This window comes from Rhineura floridana, chromosome 22, assembly GCF_030035675.1.
Source record: "Rhineura floridana isolate rRhiFlo1 chromosome 22, rRhiFlo1.hap2, whole genome shotgun sequence".
In the NCBI taxonomy this organism is placed as follows: Eukaryota; Metazoa; Chordata; class Lepidosauria; order Squamata; family Rhineuridae; genus Rhineura; species Rhineura floridana.
Window position 1 is genome coordinate 5,262,682 of NC_084501.1, and position 17,197 is coordinate 5,279,878.

General features: G+C 45.7%; 1 protein-coding gene across 1 annotated transcript; it reads right to left on the reverse strand.

Annotated features, from left to right (window-relative positions):
* Positions 1-2,649: 2,649 nt before the first annotated feature.
* Positions 2,650-16,896, reverse strand: TMEM179B (transmembrane protein 179B). The gene is made up of 5 exons (XM_061606005.1): positions 16,747-16,896; positions 8,743-8,933; positions 8,509-8,643; positions 6,426-6,504; positions 2,650-4,228 (listed from the first exon to the last, which is right to left on the reverse strand). The coding sequence occupies exons 1-5, from the start codon at positions 16,843-16,845 to the stop codon at positions 4,070-4,072; spliced, it is 663 nt and encodes a 220-aa protein (XP_061461989.1). The 5' UTR covers positions 16,846-16,896; the 3' UTR covers positions 2,650-4,069.
* Between the last annotated feature and the right edge of the window lie 301 nt (positions 16,897-17,197).

Below are 17,197 nucleotides of genomic sequence, written 5' to 3' on the forward strand. Positions count from 1 at the left end.
AGCTGCCTCTTGAAAGTCTACAATGTTGGAAAGCCCACCACCTCACTAGGTAATTAGTTCCATTGTCATACTACTCTAACAGTTAGAAAGTTTTTCCTGATGTTCAGTTGAAAACTGGCTTTCTCTAACTTGAGCCCATTATTACTTGTCCTGCACTCTGGGATGACTGAGAAGAGAGCCTGGCCCTCCTCCGTGTGACAGCCTTTCAAGTACTTGAAGCATCTATTCCCTCAGACTTTTCTTCTCAAGGCTAAACATGCCCAGTTCTTTCAGTATCTCAGAGGGCTTTGTTTCCAGACCCCTGAACATCCTTGTTGCCCTCCTCTGAACCTGTTCCAGTGTGTCTGCATCCTCCTTAAAGTGGTGTCCAGAACTGGACAGTACTTAAGATGAGACCTAACCAGTGCCAAATAAAGGAGAACTAGTACTTCATGCGACTGGGAAACTATACTTCTGTTAATGCAGACTAAAATAGGATTTGCCTGTCCTGAAGCACTTCTTCCCCTCCAGATCATAGCTCAGCAGAAGTATACTCTATTTTATCATCTCATACTAATAAGATAAACAAATACTCTCCCCTTCCCTCTTTTAAGCAAAAGGAGGTGCTTTTGCCATGCAAACAACAGCAGCAACAATATCCTGTCCTTCCTCCCAAAAGGACAGCAAACAATAAAAAAAACATATTTTACAACAATTCCAATACAAAATTCCAATAGAGAAGTAAAGGCACTTACTAAAAGACTTGTTGAAAGAGTCATGTAACCGAAGGCCAGGTACTAGGGCCTAGACCATCCAAGAATCCTAGGACTGTCCCAGTTTAAGCATCTCTCCCCCATACAGCCCTGAGCTGGAACTCAGAGAATGCATTTTTTAAAGTGAAAAGAAACAACCTAGGAAATGGTCCCCTTTTAGAACACGCCAGCAATGGTCTCCCAAAGCCGTAGTCTCTGCGCAACTGAGATGGTGTAAAGGGCACAGATAGACAGACACAAAATGAACCCCAGCATACATAAACTGCATGGTAAAATTGGTTATCTACTCTACACCACCTGCCTTCCTCTCTAAAGAGATGAAAGCCCAGAAAAAAATGGAAGGGGGGTAGTGTCCCCTCCTCTCATTCCTCCCCCCCCCGGACTCCTCCCTTGGACTCCTCCCTTGGACTTTCCTCCACTTTTTCCAATGGAAAAATTGGAAATGTTAGGGAACACTGAAAAAAACTCCTTTCAAACGTTATGTGCTGTATCCTTCCTTTTGTCTCCGGAATCTCCAAACATTCAGCTTCATTGGATGGCTCCACTGGGGTCTTGTATTGTGAAAGAAACACCTCACCTTTTCAACACAATGCATAATTTTATAAATGTCTATTATGTCCTCCCCTTACATAGTTTTTCTGTAAACTAAAAAGCCCCAAATATTGTAACTTTTCCCCATAGGGGAGTTGTTTCATCCCTTTTCTCATTTCCACTCCTATTTTCTGCACCTTTTCGAGCTCTACATCCTTTTTGAGGTGCAGCAACCACAAACTGGACACACTCTTCCAGGTGTGGCCACACCATAGATTTGAATAATGGCATTATGACATTGACAGTTTTATTTTCAGTCCAGTCCTTTATCCACTTCACCACACCGGCCTTCTCCCATCTTGGCCTTTGCATTGCTGTCTCTATATGATAAACAATGGATGGTCCGGCAATTTCTTTTATTAATGGAGGAAGCTGTTTTTACTGTCTACCTTCTTCCTTCAAGCAGCTGCATTTTGCAAAGACTTCTGAGAGAGGGACACTCAAATTTCCTTGTGATTAGTGTTTATTTCCATATAAATTATATATATATATATGAACGTAATTGCGATTAACCAAACAGAGGTTTTTATTATATTAACAAAACGTTTCAGCTTCCGCCTTCATCAGCTGCTAACATCCAAATGCTGTTGGGAAGGTGGCAGTTATAGAGCTTTGAGGATGGAATGCTCAGAGGGGCTTCATTGACAGAAGCTAAGTAGTGGTGGTACCGTCCTCCAGGTTCAGGCCATGTGGTGCCAATGTGTCCAGAAAGTAAATCCAAAAGTTCTCCCTTTCGGTCAATGCTGCTGGATCTGCTGGCATCTCTATCGCTGTAATGGAAAAGTCCAACAGGCTGTGACCCTCGATGTTAAAATGCTTTGCAACTGGTTGCTCCACTTTTTTAGTCAAGATTGCAGGTGCAGCCCCTAAGCAAGCTCCAGCAGTGAGGATCACCCAGGGACCTCTAAGTTTTGAGAGGAAGAGGCACTGGAAGAGTTATCTGCCTTTGCTTGGGCCCATGATTTACCCTGGAGGTTGCAAGAGGAAACAGAGAGGAATAATGGTAGGAAACAAGACCAGGGTTTGAATCCTCCCTCAGCCATGAAGCTCAGTGGGTGACCTTGGGCCAGCCACTGCCTCTCAGCTTAATCTACCTCACAGGGTTGCTGTGGGGATTAAATGAGAAGGGAGAGAGCTATGTATGCCAGCTTGAGCTCCTTGGAGGAATTGAAAAGTGACGAAATGTAGTAACAACGACATAAGAAAAGTGGGAGGGGGGAAGAGATCCTGACCGCAAGAACCTCTTGACTTATGCATTACACTGCCTTCTTTCAACCACTGCCTATGAGCCACATAAAGGGACCTGTTTCATGTAAAGTTTCAAAATTTTATATTTTATTGAAAAATTCAATTCAATTCAAAAGGCAAAACTTGGTATAAAGCAGCTTCCCATGTTGCAATAAATTCTCAGATATAGGGTGCAATTCTATACTCAGGGGGTGCAGGATTTGGCAGAAGCCGCACAATGCCAGCAGGACCTGAGATGTGCTGGCAGAACTGAAATGCCAGTAGATATATGCTGGCAGGATGGCCAAAATAGGACAGTGTCCCTGACAGAATGTGGGTGGCTCAACAGAGAAACACACTCAGGCTGTACCTTAGAACCCTTCAATCAACGCACATTGGTAGGGGAAGAATGCCTGTTCTCAGGAGGTGCCCAGACCATATGCCTGGAGTGTGAATCTCATGTGGTAGCTATTCATTGGGGACCAGAATTGCAGGGCTAAACGGCACTCCATTTCAGCAGTAGGTGGTTCTTCCCTGATCCCTTCTCAGGACACCAAGAGAATGTATATATGAAAATCTGCTATTACAGACATAGCTTGTGTTTCATCCACATTGTGCTGGTTCTCTCGCAACCTTGCTCATCGGTAGAGCATCTGCTCTGCATGCAGAAGGTCTCAGGTTCAATCCCTGGCAGCATCTCCAGGTAGGTCTGGGAAGGACTCCATCTGAAACCCTGGAGAGCTGCTGCCAGTCTGTGGAGACAGTATTCAACTATTTATTTATGATTTGATTTATATCCCGCCCTTCCTCCCAGCAGGAGCTAGATGAACCAATGGCCTGACTTGGTATAAGGCAGTTTCTTATGCGCCTAACCCTTCCCTGTCTATTCTGAGGATTTTTTTTTCACCCTGCTGAAAAGTAACATCATGATTGGGATATTTTGGGGGAGTGCCATAGCTCAGTGGTAGAGCATCTGCTTTGTCTGCAGAAGGTCCCTGGGTCAATCCCCGACATCTCCAAGTAGGCCTGGATGATCATCCTGTCGAAAATCCTGGAGAGCAGCTGCCAGTCAGTGTAGACAGTATTGGGCCAATACGTCCAGTGTTCGATGGGCCATTGGTATAAGGCAGCTTCCTATGCTCCTGCATAGTCTTGCAGTGGAGACTGGCCATTTTCAGGAGAGGCTGGGAAGGGGGATAAAGATGGGCAACGTGTTTGTGTGATATTATGATGGAAAGGAAGCAGATTACCTAGAGCACAGAGTGTAGCCTTCAGGCAGTCCTAGCGTCTTGTTTTAGAAAGTGTTTGCCCATCAGAAGTTGTCAGATGCCTCTTTGGAAAAATCCACCCACATGACACCTCAAGCGGGAGAGAGACCACCATCTCCTTCATGTTGCTCAGGGGGAACAGAAGGCCTCTAGAGCTGGTGGAAGTCTCCAGAGTTGGTCCCTACACAGCAGCAGTGATGATGATATTCCCTCGGGGCCACCTCCACTTCATCAAGGCCTGTGTGGTCCATCCCCAAAGATGGGCACGCGCTCATCAGCCCATGTGAGGTCGCTGCTTTGTGGGGGCTGGAATGGAAATTTGCCGGTACTCTCCAAACACCGAAGCACAACCGTTAGGCACCAGAAGAAGAAGTTCACCCAAGCAGCTGCCTGAAGATGGAAAGAGACAAGAATTGGTGTAGTCAGCATGTAAACGAGCAACCTTGTGCCCTCCAGATGTTTAAAATGATGGGAGTCCAAACACAGTGGGCACCAGATTGGGAAAGGCTGGGGTAAACACAGACATTCAAGGATTCACGTTAAGCTACCAGAACAATGAAAATTTTTGAGCACAATTTAGTCCAACTAGATTTTTTTCATAAGACTTTCATGCCCCTCTAACTGTTTAAATTAATCATAATATTTCTGTGTCAGATAATTCAGGTACATCCTGATCCCCATTTCTAGCCAGTTTTAGGGGTAGGTCATTTAATCTGCTCATATCCACCCTTTGGTATCACTCTCCCCCTTTCTTCCCACTGATGAATATAGATCGAAGGCTCCTTGAGGATGGGGCAGGGGGGGTTCTACATTGTACACTGATGGCTCTGGATAGAGACGTTGTGGTGCAAACAGGGCCGGATTAAGCTGAGGAGGGCCCTTAGGCTGATTGGTTTTTGGGGGCCGCTTCTCCTCTGGGCCCCTCTGCTCCCCTTCCACGATCTGCAGAAACAGCCGCAGGAGGGATCGCAGGACAGGAGCTTCTAAGCCACCCGCCGTCCCATCCCATCCCCCCCACTTCACCTACCTTTCCGCTTTTTTTGCGGCTGCGCACATTGCGCGTGCATGTTTGCCATAAATCAAGATGGCGGCAGAGGCTTCAGTCCCTTAGGGAAACCTTGGCCACCATCTTGATTTATGGCAAACCGCAAAAAACAGCGGAGAAAAAGGTAAGTGAAGCAGGGGGATGGCGGGCGGTTCTGAAGCTCTATAATTCTTTTAGCTTATGCATGGGCCCCCAAGAGCTCCGGGCCCCTAGGCTTCAGCCTTCTAAGCCTAATGGATAATCCAGCCCTGGGTGCAAAACAGCAAAACCAAGAAGCCAGGGTCCTCTCTCACCAAAGTTCACTTCACTTCTTCACTTGGGTATAAAATACACAAAAGGGGTTGAGTGGTAGTCTAAGAACATAAGGAAAATCCTTCTTGATCAGGCCAGTGGCCCATCTAGTCCAGCATCCTGTTCTCACAGTGGCCAACCAGGTGCCCCAAGGGAAGCCCAGAAGCAGGACCTTCTGCAACAGCAACTCTCCCCTCTTGCGATTCCCAGCAACTGATATTCAAAGGCATGCTGCCTCCAACCATGGATAAGTCACCGATAGCCTTATCCTTCATGAATTTGCCTAACCCACCTTTTAAAGCCATCCAGTTTGGTGGCCATCATTCATCAGTTCATTGTGGGAGTGAATTCACTGTACACTGTGTAAAGAAGCCCTTTCGTTTGGCTGTCCTAAATCTCCTAATGTTCAGCTTCATTGGATGACACCGCTGGGTTGTTGTATTATGAGAGAGGGAGAGAAACCTCTCCCTTTGCACTTTCTTCACACCATGCATAATTATACACCTGCTTTTTTGTCCACACTAAACAGCCTCAAACAATATAACCTCTTATATAGGAGTTGCTACATCCCTCTGAGCATTTTTCCTTTGGAGATGCTGGGGACTGAACCTGGGACATTCTGCATGTGTGAACCGCTCATGCAGGTCACTTTAACAAGGTTGCACCCGCTCAGCGGGAGAGCTTTTAGGCAATGAGTAGCCATCATTATGGGCAGCTATTTTATTACGTCAGAGCAGTTGGGATGATGCCTCTTGTCCCCTTTCCGTAGTAGGCCTTGAACTGTTGGAAACAGGCCGGCAGCGAAGTTTATTTTAAATATGTATTTATATTTAAAAGGATTTGTGAAGTTTCATGGGTTTCTATCTATGTAAGAGGCTGTGTGGTGGCAGCTAAGGTTTTTGGAGGGGGGGGGCGATATAATTTTGTATTTACCGTTTGATTTCAATTTTGTGAGAGTGATCTATAAATTTGGCTATGTATGAAAAATTCTTCTACGTGTTAAAACACTGTTAATGGCTTATGTTTAAGAAATACATGTTATTCGCCTGTGCCACTGCCTTTGCTGTGAATTCCTTCAGAGTCCCTGAATAAAGATATTTGACTTATATGTAAGAACATTAAGGACCATCCCCAAATAGTTACACAGGCAAAGCCTTTGCCCTACTACCGAGCAATGGCCCGTTATGCAAACGAGAAGGAACAGAGGCAAACAGATTTGATTACCTATTCTGGCATTTCAGCGCCACTTACCTCTGCAGTGTAGAGGCTGTCATAAAACCTTTTGGCACGATAAGGATGGACCCAGGGGAGGTGCTGAGCTTCTTGACAGCTACACCAGAGGTGATAAGAGAAAAAAACACCAAGCAGTTAACTCACTGTAGACCTAACCTGTTACAAAAACAGGAACGCAGGAAACTGTTGAGTACCAAATCAGATCAATGGTCCATCTTGTTCAGTGTTGTCTACTCTGACTGGAAGCAGCTCTCCAAGATTTCAGACAGAGGACATACCTAGCCCTACTTGGAGATACCAGGGATTCAACTTGGGTCCTTTTGCACGCAAAACAGGTGCTTGACCACTTGCGCACTTCCCCTCAAAATAAAGTAAGGATCTCCTTTTGTGTGTGTGCCAGTCACCTTTTTTTAAAAAAAATAAAATGATTATTGTTATTTGATAATTTCCATATACATGCGTATCTTCAATAATGCATTTTAAATATATCTGATTATATTTAGTAATAGGCAAAAAACCTAAGAATGCACCTATAGCCAACAGATATTTCTACCAAACTTGAAAAAGCAGGGAAATTGGGCAGCTCTAGTGAATGCATCAGGGGAGCAGGAGGTCTGACCTCCTCTCTGAGATATTGTACTGCCCTACAAAGTTGTCAAAATGCAAATGCAATTTGGGTTAGTCTTTCACAGTCCAATCCACTTCCTGTGTAACTTGGAAGAATTTGGTAACTTGTGCCTCTGAGCGTATGGGGAGTGGTGGCAACACCTGCCATCTCCAAAGATGGAGAATCACATTTTTGTATGTTTGTTGGTGTTCTTACTTTGCTTCTTTCCTGTGTTACTACTGTTTCTGCAGAGAATCTAACTTAGAAAATTATATTTCTCTCATTATTCATCCTAGAAATCTGTGTCAAATTTATTTTTATTAATTTGAAAGCCTTTTTATTGGTCGGTGTCATATGATGGTGAAGACAGCCTTTTGTGTTTCAAATTGGAGGTTATGTTCTATTTCTAGTTTGAGTGCGTTAACAGTTGAATCTGAAACTGCAGTTTGATGTAAAATCAGGCTGCTACAATATGTTGCTAATTAAGCAATGACTCTAGCTGTTGGAAAAAACAAACTTGGCCTGCCCAAGATGTAAGTTTTCAGCCTGCTATGCTTAACCTGGGACGTTCCGCATGCAAAGCACAAGCTCTACCTCCGAGCTATGGCCCATCGCGCAAATTATACCCAACAGCTTATCTTCCTCAAGGATAGGCTCTCAGGAGTATAGCAGGCAGGCCACATCCAGACCTATATCTTGGAGGGGCTCTATGTGTACCACTTGCTGTGATTTTGTTTTTAAGGCTCCTGGCCCACAAACAACTTCCTAACAGGCTAGTGGTATTCTGATAGCATTAGACCCGGACTGCAGAGTCAGACTGTCAGCCAATTAAAATGAAGCTTGTAAAAACCCAAGCTGCCAAGGCAAAAATTTCTTGTGAGATCTCAACTGCTTTACAAATAAAAAAGGGTCACTAACCCTCAGCTACCAAGAACTATCAAAGAGAGAGAGAGAAGCTGCCTAGGGAGGTGGTGGGCTCTCCGACACTGGAGGCATCCAAGAGGCAAAACGGACAGCCACCTGTCGGCAAACTTGGATCCCTGCAGTGAGCAGGGGGTTGGACCTGATGGCCTTAATAGTCCCCTTCCAACTCTGCTATTCTATGGAACATAGGTTGCTACTGACGCACGCGTTAGGCAAAATGGATGGGAAGATTAAAATGAATTTATCTTACTTTTCATTTCACTCTGTATCAGGAATTGGAGAAAAGGGGAAGGTTTGAGGCACTTGACTTCCATCAGGCATCTGATCCACCACTGTGAGAATAGGATGCTGAACTAGAAGGGCCACTGGCCTGATCAAGCAGGCTCTTCTTATCTTCCAATTCCCTTCTCTTTTGATTTTCAGAAGTAGATTATGGGGCTCTGGGCATCTAGATAGTTTCGGTCAGGCTATTGATTACAACTTAAATAGATTCTAACCTTTACAAAAGGCAGATCTGAGGCTCTTTTTTAAAAAACAAACTGAGGACTGGGCATTCTTTTTCTGACTTGCCTTGTGGCAGCTGTAGATGACTGAATGGACCCACAGAGAGTATCCATGCCAACCCGAAGGACACAGGTCGAGATGAGTAAGAAGAAAAGGACCCCAGCCGAGAAGACCAACAACCTCTTGATCCACACGTGGTCCCTGTAGGAAAGACAAAGGGCAGGAGCCTGTCAAGAACAAGCCAACCCATCTCAATGGGATACCTCCCCATTTTGCTCCCCTCTCCATTTCATCACTCACGGCCATCTGTTGCCATCACCAAAGCAGGAGGTATAGATGCTGTGGAGAAGATACACAAAGGAGAAGATGGCAGCCAGGAGAGAGACCCCTGAAACAAAGTAGCAGAGGGAGACGTGGCTGGAAGTGGCCAAACTCAGTGTCCCGTTGTAGAGCACAGACCCGTAGAGGATGCATTGGCCGCCAAACTCCCCCTGGAAAGAAGGAAAAAGAGAGGCTGAAAGGGCTGTAAGTCAGCTACAGTAGTTTGAGGAGGGGCTGTGGAGGCACAGTAGTTTTGGGGATAAGGGTGTCCATTAACCCTGTGTGTTTCAGACCACATACAACAGGGGTTGCCAACATGGACACAATAACACTGAGGTTTACCCCTGACACCCACAAAGCCTCCATCATGAGGTAGTGAGGGTGGTGACCTTCTTCTCCCTTGCAACGGGCATAGACTTAAAAGAGGAAGTTGGGAGAGTGGCACTTTTTCCTGCTTCCTCTTTCAGCTCTATATGCTTTTCAAGGCTCAGATTAATTCTCCTGGATTGGATTTTTACCAAATCCCTTGAAAAAGCAAAGTGTGTCTGGATGCACTTACTTTCTCTCTGGTTTGGGGTGTGCGTCTGTCTTAGATCTGGGGGAGGGGGGAGAAAAGTTACTGGAAAGGATGGCACCCATGGCTAGGGTTGCCACATTGCACGGTTAGCCGGGTTTTACCTGGATTCTACCCATGCCACTCAGTGTCTGCTTCGTCCATTAGGTGGCCCAGATTCTCAGCTTTCGTTTTTTAAAAAAAAACTAGTCTCCGGCCCTTGTGGATCCAGAGAGAGAAGGCAAAACGTGGAGGCAGTTTTCTTCCCATTTTGCCCAGACTTCCAATGCAAATTATTTAGATTTTCACCATAGAGATGACCAGGGCTTTAGAGTAAAGCCCATAAGCCTACGTCGCTTCCTTGCTTTTTGTTTTAGAGCTGTGGCGGGTGCACGTGCTGCCTGTGAGTAATTTTTCGTTGTTACTGCAGCCACACTTTGCTTGGCCAGGTTGCTATGGTGAGTCCAGGGGATGATGTTTCTCCCATGAGCCAAGTCATGCTAAAGACCCTTGGGGGGGGGAAGAGACTGGCGGCTCCTGAGTCCCAGGCAATGTTCAACCCAAAGGGATCGATGTCAGAGCATGCTTTAGTCATAGAGGGGGTCCTGCTTGTCTAGTCTACCAAGTGTACAGTAGGGCCCCACTTATACGGCGGGTTAGGGACCAGGCCCCCGTCGTAAAGCAGAAATCGCCGTAAAGCAGAACCCACTGACTATAATGGGCTGCGTCGCGCAAAAGTGTCACAAAATCAGCTTTAAAACGGGGAATTTCCCTGAATTGAAAGCCGCCGCATCAGCGGAATGCCGCAAAACGGAACGCCGGTAAGCGGGGCCCTACTGTACTTTAGATGTGCTTTTTGAGACTAGTAAACTTGTATCATTTACAGTACAATCCAATACATGTCGACTCAAGTAAGCTCCATTGGGTTCAATGAGATTTAGTTCCAGGTAAGTGTGTATTGGATTACAGCCTTAATTATTTTTTATGCTTGTTAGGTTTTCTATTTATTTATTTTTTTAAAGAAGAGATACGTGGAGTAATTCAAATAGATTTTATTCATTTTCTTTCACTACCTCATACTGAGGATATGATCAGAATTTTCCATAGCCCTGGGATATATCGCTATTGTTCCCAGTTAAGGCTATTGTGCCTGCCTCATTTAGCATAGACGGTCAGTGTAAAGTTTCACAAGTCAGTGAGAGATATTTCATATATTTCACAGAATTAATAAGCTACAACAGATGTTAAAGAACTATAAGGAACAAAATCAGCAGGGAAATATTATTTACAAAGCTGGACCAGTATCACAATGGATTTAGATCTAGAACTTATAGTATTTCTAAAATTATTATCTGAATTTTGACTTGTTTTTTAACAGTGGAAGGGCAGGATATAAATCCTCTTAATAAATAAATATTCCATAGTAGTGGAAACTAAAGTCTAGGCATTTTTAAGGCTGAAAATGTAAGGTTTTGGGTTTTTTTTTAATTCCTCATATCCTCCCCCAGTTTTTGGTGGTAATTACTAGGCACAGAAACAAAACTGGACAATGCAACCATTAATATACTTAATTTACATAACTGCACAATATGCAAATTAGCCTGCCCGGATTTGTGGAACTGGAATATGGCAACCCTACCCATGGCACTTGTTAAAAACTCCAAACATGCCCATGGGCTTAAAAAGGTTGGCGACCCCTGAAATGTTTCTCCTACATTTCTAACTAATTCACCGGTTCTATGCATTGTGGAATGGCTATTGTTGTAAGCTAGGCATGGTTAACCTTTCTCTGGCCAGAGCCACGCTGATGGCCAGCCACCCCTCTGATTTAGGGCGGTAAGGTTGTGGGAACTGGCAGACCACTACTAGTGGGCCAAATTCAGCCTGCAGGTCATGGGTTAGCAATTTCTGTTATAAATTAGGGCTGTGAACAGTGATATAATGCAGGGGGAATGCAGGTGGTGAGCACAGATCCAGGCCTTTTTCAGAGCAGGACTGATGATGTCATCTGCTGGAGCCCCAGGGTAACTGAAGGATCTCCCTTGCTCCGGCAAGTGAATGAGACGATAATAAGGTTTTCAAGTTTCTGGGGCATATTAGCATAGAGGAAGCTGGAAAATAATCAAGCAGAAGCTAGCTGCTCCTTTCCTCTGATGGCTTCCTACTTCCCACTAACAGTTTAAATAGTACCACTTCTTTGCCAGGCTGTCTGCATTTCTAATTAAAAGGTTGCATGTCGCCAGGCTGAAGGTCTTCTGTTAAAAACTCAGTCTGTTTTTAAATTTAAACCTACGAAGTCAGAAGTAAGCCCTGCTGTATTCAATGGGGCTTGAATTCCAGGGAAAATAGGCATAGGGTTGTAGTCAGGCTGGTCCGGATAAATTGGATACAATGCTGTGCACAGGTATAATAAAAAAACGATAAGATTGCTTGCATCTTGGGTCGGGGCAATGGGCAACTGGCCAGTCAAATGTTAACCCTGCTATCTGAGGGCACCAGGTTAGCAAAGGCTGCTTTACTGGCATCCCTTCCAAATACTCCACAGCATTGCCCAGCCCTTCTCTCTCCACTCACAGCCCAATACATCCTTGGCTCCTGATTTTTGCTTGCACACGTCCACCGTCAGCTGTCTGAAAGTCTCCTGCAAAGACTACACCAATTTCCCCTCACTGTTCCTCATGCTTGGAACCGCCTTCCAGAACACTTCCACGCTGCTACCCTTCTCCCGTATTTATTTTTTTAAAAAAAAAATCTTCTCCAATAAGGCTTTGGCACAACCCCTGGTTTCCAGCCCATGTCTATAGCAAGAGTAGGGAACCTCAGATCTAGGGGCTCTCAAAATGTGGCCCTCCAGGCCTCTCCGTCTGAGCTTCAGGACTCTCCCCAGCCCACACACCCCTCCCCGGCCTCGCTCCCCATTTTCCTGGAGTAGTTTTTGCCCGGCTAGAAAGTGTCCTTGAACTCTGATCATGCCTCTTGCTTGCCTGGAAAGACAGAGAGGGGTGTGCAAGTGTCTTTGTAGAAACTAGCTTAAGGTACAAAGGCACATTTCTTGTCCCTCCCACTTTTGCCTATGGCCCTGCCCACCATGGACAAATGCCCCCCTCCACGTTGCCAGAAGGAAACGCGGCTCTCTCGAGCTGAAAACAAAAAAAGCCCCACTTCCGTAGCTAAGCCTATGTACGAAGTACAAAAATAAACCCACACTGCCCCCTTCTGCTATTTCCTTAACATAGACTGCATTTTCCTTGGACCTGTTCTTTCAGAATTTGCAAGTGCATAGATAAACACAATTACTGTATATGCCATTCATGAAGAATAAGGTCATCACTGGCTACTAGTCATGATGGCTATGCTCTGCCTCCATAGGTAGGGGTGGTATGCTTCTGAATACCGGTTGCTAGAAACCACAGGAGGGGAGAGTTTTGTCGGGCTCGGGTCTTGCTTGCAGGCTTCCCGTGGTTGGACACTGTGAGAACAGGATGCTGGACTAGATGAGACACTGGCCTGATCCATCTTCTTACGTTCTTACTATTCTCACAAGGACAGGGGCAAGGGTTGCTTGTCCCCTAGCCAAGCAGCAGTGATGCTAGTGGTGGGCAAACCTAGCAGGAAAGAAAATCTTCTACTGGCCTTCCTGTTATACCCACAAGCACAGCCAAACAGGAAGAGAAACACAAGCAGTATCAGTGGCGACGCTCATTGCCCGGGACTACACGTGGCTTAATCCTGCTTGTTACAAGAACCAAGAAGTATCCCCCTTCATGTTTCTGAAAGGTAATGCTTAGCGCGCGTGTGTTTAAAGTTAACTTCATTGCTCCCAATAACTGCTGTGTTGCTGTGGTAATCAGCATTACAACTGTTGGTGATGAAAGAATGCCAGTGTGGTTTAACGGTTATGGTGTCAGAAGAAACTCAGATTGAACTCCCCACTCAGCTATGAAACTCTTTGCCAGTCACTCTCTCTCCACCAAATGTACCTCACAGGTTTGCTGTGAGGATTAAATGGTTCAAAATTTCCACTTGGTCATGGAGCTCACTGGGTGACCTTGGGCCAATCGCTATCTCCTGGCCTGACCTACCTCACAGGATTGTTGTGAGCTCTTTGGAAGAACATAGGGCATATATGTAATTTTTACTGTTGTTGTTCTAATAAAGAGCCAGTGTGGCATAGTGGTTAGAGTGTTGGACTACAACCTGGGAGACCAGAGTTCGAATCCCCACACAGCCATGAAGCTCACTGGGTGACCTTGGGCCAGTCATTGCCTCTCAGCCCGTTCCTTGAGCTGTCTGATCTGGCCACGGTGACACACGCCTTAGTTACATCCCGTTTAGATTACTGTAACGCGCTCTACGTGGGGCTGCCTCTGAAGACTGTTCGGAAACTTCAGTTGGTACAACGTGCTGCAGCCAGAATGCTAACTGGGGCTGGTTACAGGGACCGTACTACCCCCCTGTTAAAAAAGCTCCACTGGTTGCCAGTCTGTTTCCGGACACAATTCAAAGTGCTGGTGCTGACCCATAAAGCCCTATATGGCTTAGGTCCAGGCTATTTATCAGACCGTATCTCCCTGTATGAGCCTGACCGGGCCCTGAGATCCTCAGGAGAGGCCCTTCGCTCAATACCCACATCTTCTCAAGTACGACTAGTGGGGACTGTGATGTTCCTCTATTAGTGTATATATGGTAAGTGCTGTTTGAATAGAAGATAGATGGGAAGTGGAATGAAAGAGGAGGGGGGAGTGAATGGGCAGTAGAATGCTGGATGATTGGCTGAATGTTTAAAATGGCTGAGAGTATAAATGGAAGGATGTCAGGTAAATCTGGGTGGATGTGAGGTGGATGTTAGTGGGTTGTTTGGGTGGGTTTATGAGAGGAGAGTGTGGAGTTCGGATTAATACTAAGACCAGTACCTCAGGAATAGATGTAACCATATGCTTAAGTGCCTTTTAAAGTAATCTTGTTATCTTTGTTATTCAATAAATACTTTTGGTTTACCAAAGGCCTGATCCTTGGCTGGGGTTTCACAGACCAGAAGGGAGGGTAAGGTAAATACCAAGGCTGAAGAGTGACAAATGGTGGCAGCGGGGAAGGGAAGAATAACACCACAAGTATTCAGAGCAAACCAGAAATATATGTGTCTGCATTGATACAAAGGGAGTGGGACAGCTTGAGCACGCAGTCACAGAGGTAACCTGATTGAGAGAGACTCAGGCAGAGTCTCTGGGGATACTGGTTATAGGACGTGACTGGTGGTGCTGCCTAGCAGGGGGATCTGGTGAGGTCTATGCTAGAGCGGAGAGAGAAAGCATAAAAAAAGGACGGTCTGGACTGGTGGAGTCCCTGGTGGTGCCTAGTGACAGGCAGTAGCCACGAGCAGGTAGTAACCTGACAGGGAGAGCCAGGGAAGGACCGCCACAGGGACGCGTGAGAGGGCCTTCTCGGTGGCTGCCCCTAGGCTTTGGAATTCCCTTCCTAGGGAGGTAAGAATGACCCCCTCTTTGCAGTCCTTCCGCCGACAAGCAAAGACCTTCCTATTCCAACAAGCCTTTGGAATTGAAGGCTAAGGATAGGGCGTGAAGGGTGCTGCATTGCTAAAGTCTATTATATCATTTTTAAACTAGTTTGAACTTTTTTAGCTATATGTGTGTATGGTTTTAATATTGGAAATAGTTTAATCTTATTTTAATGTAGACTTTGTACGTTTTTAATTATTTGTATTTTTTATCCGGAAGCCGCCGTGAGTTCCAGTTTTGGAAAAATGGTGGGGTATAAATAATAACAATAATAATAATAATGGTAAAAGACGTCTGAATACCGCTTACCATGAAAACCCTGTTCATAGGGTTGCCATAAGTCTGAACTGACGTGATGGCAGTCCATTTCCATTTTGTTCTAATAAAGAACATGCTGAAAAATAGTTGACAAAAGTTGACCAATATTTATGGATCACATGACCAAAACTTTTTTTGATCAGTCAAATGCCCAACCCTATTTTAATTACCCTGCCCCAGCAAGGCTTAATTAATGTAGGGTTTATGGTAGTGTAGTTGAAAAAAAAAGAACTTAAAAGGGTATTGCAGAAGAATGTTGAACTGGCCTCTATTTTTATATTGGTGGTTATTCCTGATAAAAAAAATGTTTTAAAAACTGCACTTTAAAAAAATATTTTAAAATGCATCAGCTTCAATGCCCCCTTGTCTTCCTGACCTCTTTTGTCTATTTCCCGGCAATCTAATATTAACTATATACCCCAAAAAAGCTTTTTAAACCAGCCTGAGAATTTTGCCCCTCCGTCCTCCAAATCATCTGGAGACTGTGACTGGGAAGAGAGTCACTGAAATGGAGTATCCCAGGCATAAAACAAGGCAACATTCATCCAGACAGGTCTGTAGGGTGGCTGCCCAGTTCATGTTACACTGGAGGCAGGCAGGTGGGGGAAGGCATTCCCAGAAGTGGGAAAAAAGTATTTCTGTGGTACAATGAGGAGAAGAAAGTGCCAACCAAACATCAAGAGTCAGCCTAACGCTCACTTGGGGCACTCAGCTGATGAGCTTTAATGCACAGAGAGGCAGCCTGGAGCATTCCTGTTTTAAAAACCTCCTGCAAGTTTGATGTATTTTAATGAACATTTTACAACAATCTGAAAAACGTTGGGTTCTTCATACGATGCCAACTGTCAGTTTACTTTTCGGATTCCCATATGGGACCATATTTCCGGGGCAGGGGAGGGAATCTCCCAGTAAAGGATTTGTAGGGTGTTCAACCCAGTGCGCTTCCAAGGATCTTTTGGAGAAATGAATCCACGCGGGTGAAATTGGTTTGAAGTTAGCATAATCTTTTGCGTAGCTTCCTCACGTTACAGCAGAACCAGGTAAACTAGGAATATGGGACTAGAAACTCGGCAGAGCACAAATTATCAAAACTTCCCAGCTCCCATGAAAGTTCTCTCTCTGAGCTGGAAGCCTTTACCCGTATCACAAACATGAGGGAGAAGTTGGGTGCTGTGCAGTTAAAGCCACTCGGTTTTCCTGAAGAGGTTCTGAGGCTCAAAACCCTACATAGAAGAGGATCCCAGTGAACTGCATGCTCCTAATCCTAGGCATTAGTGCTCAGTAGGGCATAAATGCTTTCTGAATGCACTTAGGGGTGCCTTGTCTTTTTGATATGGCTCTGCTGTGCTCAAAAAATCCTAGGCACTCTGCATATGGTTAGCATTCGCTCAAGTGCGAAGCTCTGGCCATTTTGTTCAGAGTCCTCCCTCTCCAACATAGATTCCACGACTAAGTAGTCGGGCGAGTTACCGTGGCGGTCAAGTGAACTTTCTGGACCTTCTGCGCGTCTCAAAGGACAGGAGAACTTTTCCCCCCGCAGGCCGGGAAAGTGGCTGGCCTGGAGGAGAGGGGATCAGGTCTCTCTCGAGTCCTTACCTGGGTGACAGCGAGGGCAGAGGCGCAAATGACTCCGCACAGGAAGGCGGCGGCGTTCAGGGCCAGCTCGACCAGCCCCAGCCCAGACAGCTGCGCCATCTTCCAGCCGAAGAGCGGGCAAGGGGCTGGCCGTCTCCGCCCCGTCGGGCGCGGGGGAGGAGGAGAGCCAGGAAGAGGAAGCGTCGTCCGCGCTGGGGTTTCGAAGGCTGCAAGCCAATACCTTAAACAATTTGGCGCTGCAGGCCGGCCGGCCGACGTGTAGGGCTTAGGCTCGGGAGACGCACCTGTGGGATTTCTGCCCGATAGCAGCTAACGTGGGCCTCCACGTTCTTTGGCAAAGACGCGCTAAGTTTCCTTCTTACGCTGATGTCGAAAACCCATTAAAAACAGCAACAATAAGAGCCTGGCTGCTTGGCTCAAGCCAAATCGGACCGATCTAGTCCAGCATCCT